Below are 12,500 nucleotides of genomic sequence, written 5' to 3' on the forward strand. Positions count from 1 at the left end.
GTCCCGGTGTGGTAGCAATGTCACCGGGATGGGCACAGACCTGCGGCAGCCCCTCACGAACACAGTGTTACTGCCCGCCCCGCTGGGGACGGCGTTTTACATCCAGTGGGGGAAAATCTCCCGGTAAAACAGCTACGGAGCGCTTAATCTGCCTGAAATGGCCCGCCCGGTTCCTCGGGGACGGGGTGTGTCAGGCCGGCCGCCCACTCCGGAGCTCGGCAGTGCGTGTCTCCCCACCCTGGCGTGACCCCCACCCCGCCTCCCGCCCCGGCGGCGGCCGGCCAGCGGTGCTGGGCCGCGGCCAAGCCCGGGGCAGCGCCGAGCGGGGCGCGGAGCCGGGCAGTGCCTCGTGGTGCCATTAAATGTCCCCGGTGCCGAGCGGGACAGACGCCCTCGTCCTCCCCCCGCCCTTACTCTGAGTCACTTGGCAGGAACAAAGTGTTTCAAGCGAGAATCTGAACCGGCGCCAAAATAAAGTCAGAACCGGAGTGCTGATGGGAAAGAGCGAGCAGCGTTCGCCGTTCATTTATTTGGTCAGGATTTCGCCCTCAGCGGCGAAACCGGTACCGAATAACCGGCTGTAGGGAGGCGCTGGCTGCCCTCGTGTTGCCCCTGCGGGACACACGGGCCATTGCCCGCCAGGGCAGAGGAACCGGCTCTGCCCGGTGTTCCGTGGCACCGCGGCTGAACGGAGCGGCCGCGCAGGGCTCCGGGAACGCGGGTGCCTGGGCTGGGTCAGAGGCACTGAACGGAGCGGGGCCACCGGCGCCGCACGTGGGCACCGGGCGGGCGTGTTCGTCACTTCCGGGGCGGGGGCAGATCACCGGAAGTGAGCGTTACCCGGTAACCGTTGCTTGGCAACGGCGGCGCGGCGCAGCCATGGCGGACGAGGACCTCTTGCCCGTCGTCTCCTTCGGGAACCTGATGAGCGAGGGGATAGCCCTGAGCCGGCGCGGCCAGCACGAAAAGGCTCTGGGCTGCTTCAATGACGTGAGGGCACTGTGGTCCGGGGGCACCGGGATCCCCACGGGCGGGAGGGGCCTCGGGTTCGGTTCCGTTCAGGCGGGGAAAGAGGCAGCGGGACAAGGAGGGGACACGAAGGGACGTGTGACCCAGATGGGGCAGTTCAGGGACAGGGCAGCGCCTGCAGCAGCTGTGAAAAACAAGAGCAGACTCTTCAGTAAAATCCTTGTAGTTTTATCTGTCGCTATAGGACACGCAGCTTTTTGATGGTAAAAAGAGAACTTTTAATTTCTGACTCCAACATTTATAGATTGGAGGATTGGAGGGTGACAGTGCCACCTCTCCAATGACACTGGACAAACCAACAGCCCATCAAATTTCTCCTCCTCCATAAAAGAATGCAAAACAATAAGTTATTTACATAAAGCGTGTGAGAAAGTTCCTTACAAGAATGTAAACATCAGAAGCCTTAGAAAAACTTCAAAACTCCAACTGTCATGCGTGTGGTGACATGTCCAGCACAGGTGACATGTCCAGCACCGGTGACATGTCCCTGTCTGTGGTTCCAGGCCCTGAAGCTGAGAGCAGCAGACAAGCACTGCCTCATCACCCGCTCCAAGTGTTTTCTGAAACTTGGGGACACAGAAAACTCCCTGAAAGATGCTGAAGCCTCTCTCCAAATTGATGAAACATTCTATGAGGTAACCAGCTGGAGGGGTAGGAGAGGGGGTCCCAGGGATCTGTGAGACCCTGCAGGGTCTGAGGCAGAGCTGTGAGGAAACTCCAAACCCTCCTGAGATTTCTGCTGCTCTCAGAGCTGTTGGGGTGCTCAGGCACCTCCAGGTGTGGGGTTTAATGTGTGCAATGTTCCTCACTCAGGGCTCACCAAATGTGGAATTTGCAGGCAACCCCAACAAGGGAAGAGATGAGAACCTTGACTCCATGTTTCAGAAGGCTGATTTATTATTTTATGATATATGTTATATTAAAAGAAAATTATATACTAAAAGAATAAAATAAATTATTTTGTCAGAAGGCTTGAAAGGAATAGGAAGGAATGATAATAAAATCTTGTGACTGACCAGAGAGTCAGAGCCAGCTGACTGTGATTGGCCATTAATTACAAACAACCACATGAGACCAATCACAGATGCACCTGTTGCTTTCCACAGCAGCAGATAATTATTGATTACATTTTGTTCCTGAGGCCTCTCAGCTTCTCAGGAGAAAAAATCCTAACCAAAGGATTTTTCATCAAATATGTCAGTGACAGCAAGCTGTTACAGCCCTGGGCTCTCACACAGGAGTTACTTGAGATCCATCAAAACTCTCCCTCATTTTATCAATTTCTTCCCCCAAATGTCATTTTAGGGGCTTTACCAGAAAGCAGAGAGCCTGTATGCCATGGGGGACTTTGAGTTTGCACTGGTGTTTTACCACCGAGGCCGAAGGCTCCGCCCCGACCTGCACAAGTTCCTGCTGGGCATCCACAAGGCTGAGGAGGCCATAATCAACTGCATTGGGAGTAAGGAGTGTCACCTTCTGCCCCCCATGAGCCTGGACAATGCTGTTCAGGGCACAGCTGGTGCCAAATCAGCTCTGCCAGTGACCCAAGAGCCCCCCAGCAGAGCCCCTCTGCTTCTGGGTTCTTGTTCTTTGTGCCAGATAAATCCAGAGGCACCACAAAGAGCCAACCCTGCTCTTTTCTTTTGTTCTTTCTTTCTCTCTGAATGTTGCTCATACACACTGCCTGATCCCTTTAGTTCTCTAGGTGAATCCTGACACTCCAGTTTCCAAAATCATCATGGAAACTTTCCAGAGAATACAGAGCAGAGCAGCTCATCTAATCCATGAGCTGCCTGTGGCCTCCCAGCCCATGAGGGGAGCTGACAAGGAAGGTGGAGACACCCTGGAGTGCCAGGACAAGGGGGAATGGATTCCCACTGCCAGAGGGCAGGGCTGGATGGGATATTGGGAAGAATTTCTTCCCTGTGAGAGTGGTGATGCCCTGGCACAGGGTGCCCAGAGCAGCTGTGGCTGCCCCACCCCTGGAAGTGTCCAAGGCCAGGCTGGATGAGGCTTGGAGCAAAATGGGATAGTGGAAGGTGTCCCTGCCCATGGGAGGTGCAATTCCAGGGGATGGAACTGCATGAGCACTAAAGTTCCTTCCATTCTGGGATTCTTCCTTCCATTCTGAGACTCCATGATTTCATTCAAACCATTCTTGGATTCCATGATTTCATTCAAACCATTCTTGGATTCCATTATTTCATTCAAACCATTCTGGGATTCCATCATTTCATTCAAACCATTCTGGGATTCCGTGATTTCATTCAAACCATTCTTGGATTCCATTATTTCATTCAAACCATTCTGGGATTCCATCATTTCATTCAAACCATTCTGGGATTCCATGATTTTATTCAAACCATTCTGGGATTCCCTGATTTCATTCAAACCATTCTGGGATTCCGTTATTTCATTCAAACCATTCTGGGATTCCGTTATTTCATTCAAACCATTCTGGGATTCTGTGATTTTATTCAAACCATTCTGGGATTCCACGATTCTCTGATCTACCTGCAGCACTAATGACAGAATCCATTTTGAGACCTTTCTCCCTTTTGTTCAAAGCTTGGGGTGCAATGTGCCGTGCCACCTCAGGCTGGCCTCCTGAAATCCTGACTCTCCTCCAATTTTCATTGCAAAAGAGCAGTGAAACTGTTGACTCTTGTAACGAGCTCTGCTTTCACCATTCCTGGCTCAGATCAGCTCCCATAGAGACAGAAAAGGCCAAGGACCTCGTGGGGTTTAAAACAAACAGAAAACTCATCCCTTTTCACTTAGCTTTGCCCTCAGCCCTGGCAGCAGGCGTGGACAGGCCGTGTCCCAGTGTGGGGCACAGACACAGCTCACTCACCTGGGGCTGCCTCCTCTGCCACGTGAGTGCAACACGTGTGAGGGCTCCTCTGGGGCTGCCAAACCTGTGGGGTGGCTTGGAGCCCGTCCCTGCCCAGCTCTGGCACACCCCACTCACACCCCACACACATTCCCAGCTAGGCCAGGGCCTCCCTCTCCCAAAATTTCAAAACTTCAGCCCCTCCTCCTGTTAAACAGTGGCACCAGAGCCTGCAGCACTTTCAGATGGGATAGTTGTTAAAAAAAAAAAAAAACAGGGAAGGTTTCCAGATCTGGCTTGCTTTCCTCCATTCCTGCTGCTTCCTGGGCTTAGCACAATGCTCAGGTATCATCACAGCTCCAGCTGAAATCTTCCCAGCTCAATATCCTGAGCCAAGAGCTTTAACCACCTTTGGACCCTCTGGGCTGCAGGCACAAAAATGAATTTAAAAAGCAGAAAACTGGTATTTAACTAAACATAACTAAACTAATATAACTAAAAATACTTAAAATCAGTCAATAGCAGTGAGGTGCAGGGAAACACGTGGATGTTTGAGCAGTTGGGAAATGCACACACATTAACACACATCCCCAAGCTGCCTCCCTGGCTCGGTGGGGACACCTGCCCCTGTGACCCCCCTGTGTTTGTGCTGCTGCTCTGGGCCCTGGGGCTGCTGAAGGGAATTCTGCAGCAGCCTTGGCAGCTCTGTCCTTCCCTCAGACCAAACAAAGAGCTGCTCCTCACTCTTCCTTCCCAGGGTGCAGACAGATGGTGGTAAACACAATGGGCCTTTTGCCCTAATCAGTGCACAAACCTGTAAAACACCTTTCCTTCCATTTCATGCTCCAGCTGTGATCCCCCAGAAGCAGCTGCATCCTTCTCCATCAGTTTCCATGCAGGATAAACCCTGTCTGTAGGAATATTGCAACTGTGTGAATTAAAGTCCCAAGAGGAGCTGGTGGCATTCCCTGCTCCCAGAACACACCAACACCCCCTATCCCATGGGAAGGGGTGAGAAAAGTGGTTGTAACTGAATGTTTTGTGCTTGGCACCTTTATGGGCTTTTTACTCCCAACTCACAAATTTACTCAACTCAATTTGTATTTATTTCACAAATACTCGGTGAGAATTTTTACTTGGTAAAGTCCTCACCCAGTGACACACCTACACTGCTCTCTATAATCCATTTCACACTTTTGTGGGTTCCAGTCTATCTTGAAGTCTGGGAAACTTTCTCCATGAGTGAGGGTCAGAGTCAGAGCTGCCCTGGGGGTCAGGACAGAGAGCAGACCCTGCAGGGCTGAGTGCAGCACTAACCCAGACTCCTCTGTGTTTGCAGATCCATCCACAGTGAAGCTGGAGAACAAGGAGGAGCTGTGCTTTGTGAGCAGGCAGGCAGAGGTACAGCACAGGGCTCTGGCTGGAGAAGCTTCTGGAGTTGTTGTGGTGCTGAAATGGGCACCAGAGGAGGGACAGTCCCTGCAGGGACGTGGCTGTGGGAGCAGTGGGCCTGCTGAAGGGGACCATTAAAAACACTGACCTGTCATGGTTTGTGACCTGCTTCTAATGCAGGTCTGGCTCAATTCACCCACAATTTAAAGGGGAAGTCAGAAGGGCAAGAAGAACCACCATGCAAGAACAAAATCTGGAATTTCTCCTCCAGCCCCATGTCTGGGGGTGTTTCCAGCCACCCATCTAATGAGTAACAGTCCAGAGGTCAAGGAGGGCACAGTGAGCTCCAATATTAACTTTGGGTTTGCCTAATGTTTAAGGGTCACAGTTTTGATAATGGACACTTTCTTTATTGCTTCACTTTTGGTGCTCCATTGCAGTAGTGTCTTGTTCCTCTGAAAAGCCAGAACTAGTTCTTACCCTTTCTGTAACACCCTTGTGATCCTCAGGGAGCACAATTGGCTGCAGAATTTCAGTTGCTCATGGCCAAAGCATCTGATGAGACTTTGGCTTTTTGCTTTTATTTAAAAAATAAGTCGTCTTATATGGAGTGTAAACAGAATTCTGCTCATTCCAGTGTTCCCCACTGATGTCCCTCAACTCTTTTTGTTTTTCTCTAGCTGCAGAGCAAAAAAGACAGCCAGAAACAGCAAAAAAAACCAAAGGACCAAAAGGATCAAAAACACACCAAGAAGAAGAGTCCAAGAACAGAGCAACAGCTTCTGGGACGGCTTTATGATGACAAGGCATATCTGGAGAAGTTGCTCAAGGATGAAGGTGTTTCTCCTTCTCAGCACATTCTATTTTTCTTTCATCCCTTTTTTATTCTACTTTATTTCTTTTCTTCTTTTAAATCCCTGTGACTCTTAGTTAACTATTCCAGAGCTCACAGTGGTGGGGACACAGGCAGGTGTCTGCTCATGGGGCTGTGACTCCTCTGTGAGTTTGTTATAAATGCTTTAAGGTCAAAATGCAAGAATTGGAGAAGTATCTTATTTTAGAAAAAGGCACAAAGATGATGCTCCTTTAGTCACATTTCTAGGGAACTTTTCACCCAGAAATAGAGAAGTGATTAAGGTTGCTTTGCTCACAGGTTTTACAGTGTTGCCAGCACTAATTACCCATGTGGGCGGTCTGGTTTGCAGGCAGGTAAAAGCCCTCTCGCTTTCCATCTGCCAGCCTGATCCACAGCACTGTTCAAAGTGCCCTGTCAGTACAGATGTGCCATACAGATGTTCTGTCCCAGAGGGCAGGTGCTCAGCACAGCTGGCCCCCTTTACTGGGCCCTTTCTTGGCTCTGATCAGCAGAGAAGGCAGCAGAGACAAGGCTGGAACACCAACTCAGCTCACTGAACCACAGGGGCAGCAGAGTTTTATTGTGTTTGTGGGGTGCCCTGATGAAGGAAAGAATGATGAATCTGACTCTGTGTTCTCAGAAGGCTATTATATTAATCATTTCATATCATATCATATCATACTAAAGAATACAGAAAGGATACTTGTACAATTCTGGAAAGATAATTATTCTATTCTATTCTATTCTATTCTATTCTATTCTATTCTATTCTATTCTATTCTATTCTATTCTGCTATACTAAAGAATACAGAAAGGATACTTATACAATGCTAAAAATATAATAATGAAAACTCATGACTCTTTCCAGAGTCTCAACACAGCTTGGCCCCAGTGGGCCAATGAGTGAAAACAACTCACAGCAGAATCCAATCAAACAATCACCTGTGGGTAAACAATCTCCAGCACATTCCAAAGGAGCAAAACAAAGGAGAAACAAATGAGATAAGAATTGTTTCCCTTTTTCTCTGAGGCTTCTCACCTTCCCAGGAGAAAAATCCTGGGTGAAGGGATTTTTCAGAAAATGTGAATGTCACAGAGTTTATTGTTAGCTCCCCCATCACCTCAGCTCTGAGGAGCACAAGACACTTTCATGTCCAGGAGTGTCTGTTTCAGAACAGAAAAACATTCCCAATCTGCTGCAGCTCAGGTCTGTTGATTCTCACCTCAATTCTGCCTTATCTTATTCCCAGACTTGATGCAGAGCAACACAAGGCAGGGGACCAAAGTCATGGACCTGGTTTTGGATGGCATCTCCTACCTGAACCAGCGGCGGGACTTCTGGCAGCAGCAGAAGCCGATGTACGCGCGCGAGTACGATCGCAAGCTCCTGCGGCTGGGCTGGGGGCGGGAGAGGAAACTGAAACCGGCCGAAATCGCCAGGGCCATCGCCAAGGAGATGGAGGATATCGAGCAGAGTAGGTTCCTGGCTCTGGGGAGGTCGATTCCTGAGCTTTGAAGTCTCAATTCCTGAGTATCACAGAGTCCCAAGATGGTTTGGGTTGGAAGGCCCCTTGAAGTTCGTCCTGTTCCACCACCCTTACCATGGGCAGGGACAACTTCCACTATCCCAGGTGGCTCCAAACTCCATCCAGCCTGGTCTGGAAGACCTCTAGGGATGGGGAATTCACAAGGCAGGAGGTCAAAGTCATGGACCTGGTTTTGGGTGGCATCTCCTACCTGAACCAGCGGCAGGACTTCTGGCAGCAGCAGAAAGCTGATTTATGAGCACAGGGTCCTGCAGCAGAGCTGGGCACAGGACAAGAAACAGAAACCATCTGACATTGCCAGAGCCATTGCCAAAGAGATGGAGGATATCGAGCTGAGTAGGTTCCTGGCTCTGGGGAGATCGATTCCTGAGCTCTGAGGTCTCAATTCCTGAGTATACCAGAGTCCCAAGATGGTTTGGGTTGGAAGGTTGTGGTATTTCCCTGTGGCAGAAGGGAATGAATCTGAGTCCATGTTCTTAGAAGGCTAATTTATTATTTTATTATATTATATTAAAGAATGCTATACTAAAACTATAGTAAAGAATAGAGGAAGGATACTTACAGAAGGCTAGAAAGAATGATAATGAATCTTGTGACTCTTTCTCCAGAGTCCGACACAGCTTGGACCATGATTGGTCATTAAGTTAAAACAATTGACATGAAACTAATCAAACAACCACCTGTTGGATAAACACTCACCAAATCACATTCCAAAGCACCAAAACACAGGAGAAGCAAATGAGATAATATTGGTTTCCTTTTTCTCTGAGGCCTCTAAGCTTCCCAGGAGAAGAACCCTGGGCAAAGAGGATTTTTTGGAAAATATGATAGTGACAGAAGGGACCTTGAAGTTCATCCCACCCCACCCCCCTACCATGGGCAGGGACACCTTCCACTATCCCAGGTTGCTCCAAGCCCCATCCAACCTGGTCTGGGACACCTCCAGGGATGGGGAATTCACAACTTCTCAATGTCTCTGTGTCACACCCCAGTGTCCAACTCTGCTCCCTGTCCCCAGTGCTGGCCAGAGGTTCTGCTGAGCAAAGCTGCAGGAAAGCTGAACATCTGCTGAAAAAGATACGAGCCTGGTCAGAGGATGATGTTCCCAACAAGTATGAACTGATTGGGAACCTCCACAGCCACATTGGAAATGCCCAGCTGGCAATGGGACAGATGGAGGCAGCTTTGCACAGCCATGAGATGGATCTGGAATGTGCCAGGGAGCAGTAAGTTCTGGGAAGTTCAGGTGGGTGGAGAAAGGGGAAAATACCTCTGTGGGGGTGTTTTAGCATTAGGTAAAGTAATCCTCACCTGGGGGGTTTAACAGGGTTACACATTCAGCTCTGCACAAGTATTAGGGTGTGTGGTGAATGTTTATCTTCACTGTTTCAAAATAAGGAACCTGAAGCAGATTTTTAAGGACCCACAGCACAGGGCATATCAAAACCTCTTCTGTAGCAAAGCAAAAAACACAAGTCCCAGCCTCAGCACTTTAATCTTGAGCAGGTACTTTCTTCTCAGGAAGATCAGGGTTGAAATTGCTGCAGTTTTCTGCCACATTTTGTCTTAAACTTCTTTTCACTGAGACCATTAAGCATGGCTTGAAATAAAAGTCTCTTCCAGGTGCACTTACCTGTCTGCACCAGACACATCCCACAGCTCTTCCAGCTGAACCACAGTGGAGCAAAATGTAGTCTTAGATGTAGGAAGAATTTGCAAAACATAGCAGAAATCATGCAACGGTGCCTTGAAGTGATTTAGGAGTTATATTTGGCAGAAGTGCATTGAGCTTTTAAAATATCACTGAGTGATTGTTTCTCATTTTCAAAAATCCTTTTGGAGATGAATGTTGGTTTAGGAAAAGGCTGCCTCTCTGCTGGTGGTGGCACTGCCCGAGCAGGCCAGGAAAAGGCAGGAATTATCAGGAGAGAGGGGAGGAGATGATGAATTATCAGGACAGAGGGGAGGAGATGCCGGGTTTGGGACCTCGCTGAGGCGGAGGTGCAGGGAAGGACGGGCAGGCTGCACCCTCTGGCGGCTGCAGCTGGAGATGCCGCTAATGACTCCTTAATTACTCGCGTTAATTACCCCTTGTCGGGGATTTGAGTCCTTACGGTCCCTTCCCACCCAAACCGCTCTGTGGTTCCATGACTCCCATGGCATTTATCTGCTCCTCGCACAGGCTTTTCCAGCTCTAAGGTAAAGGTAGGCAAAGAAGCATCTGACTGCTTCTGAAGATGAGAATGACGATAATTAAGAAAAAAATTAAAGGCCATTAAATGGTTTTATTACAGAAGGAGCTGCCTGTAGCATGGAGCAAAGCTTGGTTCAAGCACAGGATCAGGGCTGGTGTCAGGGACCTGCAGACACATTTTTGTGTCTTTGCTTTGAAAAACAGAAATCATCCATGAGTTGTTCCCACAAAGGAGAACAGAGGCAATGAAAAGTGGAAAGATTTTCCCGAGGGCTGTCAGATTTGCACAAAAATTATTAATAATCAAAGGCACAGCTAAACCATTTCCCCTGCGTCTCATGGGGTCAGCTGCCAGCACTGTAGATAAAATAAAAAATCAACCTTGATTTCATGACTTCCAGCCTGCCTTGGGCCTCTCACTTCCTAACAATTCTCTGAGGGCATGGGGAGCACCAAGAAATGCAGAGTGAGTGAGGAACAGAAGGATGTCAGTGCCACAATCCCTTTGTCTCCCTGTCCCAGCTCTCTGACAGACTCCGTGTCCCGGGCCCTGGACAACATTGGCCACGTGTACGCCCGACTTGGAAAGTTCCAGCAGGCCATCAGCACGTGAGTACAGCCCTGCAGCAAAGGCATCAGGGGCTGGAGGGACCCAGGTCGTGGTTTTACACTTGTGTGTTCTCACTGCAGCCAGGCCTGGGGAAATTTTCACACCTGAGCCTGTGACAGTGTTCACAGAGGTCTTAGGATGAGGGAAGAGATGAGGATCTGACTCCGTGTTTCAGAAGGCTGATTTATTATTTTATGATATATATTATATTAAAACTATACTGAAAGAATAGAAGAAAGGATTTAATCAGAAGGCTAGCTAAGAATAGAAAAAGAAGGAATCATAAAAAGGCTTGTGGCTCGGACAGAGAGACTGTGATTGGCCATTAATTAGAAACAACCACATGAGACCAATCACAGATGCACCTGTTGCATTCCACAGCAGCAGATAACCATTGATTACATTTTGTTGCTGAGGCCTCTCAACTTCTCAGAAGGAAAAACCCTAAGGAAAGGATTTTTCATAAAAGATCTGTGTGACATGAGCCCTTTGCTATCAAATCAGTGTTTGAGTTATAACTGTACCCAGTGAGGGTTGGTAAAGGTTTCTCTGTCTTACTCTGCTTGAAGGTGGGAGGAGAAGATTCCACTGGCCCAATCCAGCCTGGAGAAGGCCTGGCTGTTCCATGAAATTGGGCGGTGCTACCTCGAGCTGGACAATGCTGAAGTAGCCCAGGATTATGGAGAGCAGTCCCTGCAGTCAGCAGATGAAGAGGGAGATGTGGAGTGGCAGCTCCACGCCACCGTGCTGGTGGCACAGGCACAAGGTAAAGATGTGGGCACAGGGTGGAAAAGCTGGTCTGAAAACATCTCTAAGATTTAACAGCCAAAGCAGCTGCTCAGATCAAGACTGGCTTGATTGCTTCTTGCTGTTCTCCTGCTCCTGGGCTAAACCAGCTGATATCCCTGTCTGTTCCAGTGAAATTGAAAAATTACCCGTCTGCAATCCTGAATTTTGAAAGGGCTCTGGAGAAGGCAAGGCTTATGCCCAGTGAAACTGCTCAAAATGGCATCATTGCGGTAAGGGAGATGGAGGAGGAGCTCTGGGCAGCCTCTGGGAGAGAAGCTGTTATCCCAGCTGGGATATTCCAGCCAGTAATGCCACAGAAATGCAGTCTTATAGTGGGAAAGGATTTGGTAATGATAGCAAAAGGATTTGGTAATGATAGCAAAAGAAAACAGGACAATGTTGGGTATGTAGCTGCATTTCTGGGGCTTTTATTAAGAACTTCATCCCTTTCAGGCCTTGGATAATGTGAGCAAAAGCTTCATTGCAGAGCTGACCAAAGGCCAGAAAGACGGGTCGATTCCCTCACATGAAGGTACTTGTCATTCATGCCTCTTCACCCAGAAATGAGAAAAAAACCCACTCTCCTGTTCTGCACCTCATAATTCCCACAGCACCCCTTTCCTTGCAAGTATTGAATTAAAATCTTGGTGGGAATCTGGGATTGCTTCAGCTGCACTCCCAGGTCCGGCCGTGCCCATCTTAGAGACAGCAGCGTTCCCTGAGTGTCCCCTGCAGGCTGGCCCGGTGTCACCGACATCCCAGCCCTGTCCCAGCCCTGCTGGGGTTCGGGAAGGGTTCTGGCAGGGCGCTGTGTTCTAGGACTTGGCTTAAGTTTCCTTTTCCCTTCCCAGATCGCCTTTTCAGCAGGGAAAGCATAAAAACCACCGCTGAGAATGTGGAAGAGGAGGAGGAGGAAGGGAATCAAGACGAGCAGCCATAAGAGGAAGCCAGAAACGATATAGAGAATAAGAAAGGTTAAAGGGGGGGAAGTAAATAAGCAGAAGAAAAGGTTAAAGGGGGAAAACAGAGAAGGAAATAAAGGACAGCATTGGGAAATAGTAGAGCCTAGGCGGGAAGTTGAAATAAATATTGAGCAAGCGTCGTACCCAGTGGTGTGTCCCTGGCAGGGAAGGAGCCGGTCCGAGCCGCCGCCGATCTCGGGGCGCTGCCGGCCCCCGGCCCGCATCCCGGGCCTGTCCCGGAGCATCCCCGGCACCGGGCGGGGCAGGGCTGAGCCCCGGGGCCCCCCC

The 12,500-nt window shown here is 49.3% G+C and overlaps 1 protein-coding gene across 5 annotated transcripts; it reads left to right on the plus strand.

The window, feature by feature from the left end:
- Positions 1-819: 819 nt before the first annotated feature.
- ODAD4 (outer dynein arm docking complex subunit 4) lies at positions 820-12,337 on the plus strand. 5 transcript variants are annotated; one of them, XM_005494372.4, is made up of 12 exons: positions 822-990; positions 1,533-1,664; positions 2,335-2,488; positions 5,202-5,263; positions 5,935-6,091; positions 7,361-7,585; positions 8,676-8,883; positions 10,374-10,460; positions 11,031-11,227; positions 11,380-11,480; positions 11,704-11,782; positions 12,102-12,337. In XM_005494372.4, the coding sequence occupies exons 1-12, from the start codon at positions 880-882 to the stop codon at positions 12,188-12,190; spliced, it is 1,602 nt and encodes a 533-aa protein (XP_005494429.2). In that variant the 5' UTR covers positions 822-879; the 3' UTR covers positions 12,191-12,337. The 5 variants fall into 5 exon arrangements, 2 of the variants coding, with proteins under 2 accessions (XP_014127748.2, XP_005494429.2); XR_003381936.2 differs by having other exon boundaries at positions 821-990; positions 11,380-11,782; positions 12,102-12,172; XR_003381937.2 differs by lacking the exon at positions 1,533-1,664 and having other exon boundaries at positions 820-990; positions 11,380-11,782; positions 12,102-12,172.
- Positions 12,338-12,500: the final 163 nt, after the last annotated feature.

Source organism: Zonotrichia albicollis, chromosome 23, assembly GCF_047830755.1.
Source record: "Zonotrichia albicollis isolate bZonAlb1 chromosome 23, bZonAlb1.hap1, whole genome shotgun sequence".
NCBI classification, from domain to species: Eukaryota; Metazoa; Chordata; class Aves; order Passeriformes; family Passerellidae; genus Zonotrichia; species Zonotrichia albicollis.

What these genes read in the sequence shown, in the direction of transcription:
- ODAD4 (XM_014272273.3), top strand. Translation starts at nt 880, where the DNA reads ATGGCGGACGAGGACCTCTTGCCCGTCGTCTCCTTCGGGAACCTGATG. An exon ending in GATGGAGGATATCGAGCAGA is followed by an intron (nt 7,586 to 8,675) that starts GTAGGTTCCTGG and finishes CCCTGTCCCCAG; the next exon opens with TGCTGGCCAGAGGTTCTGCT. An exon ending in CTGGAATGTGCCAGGGAGCA is followed by an intron (nt 8,884 to 10,373) that starts GTAAGTTCTGGG and finishes TCCCTGTCCCAG; the next exon opens with CTCTCTGACAGACTCCGTGT.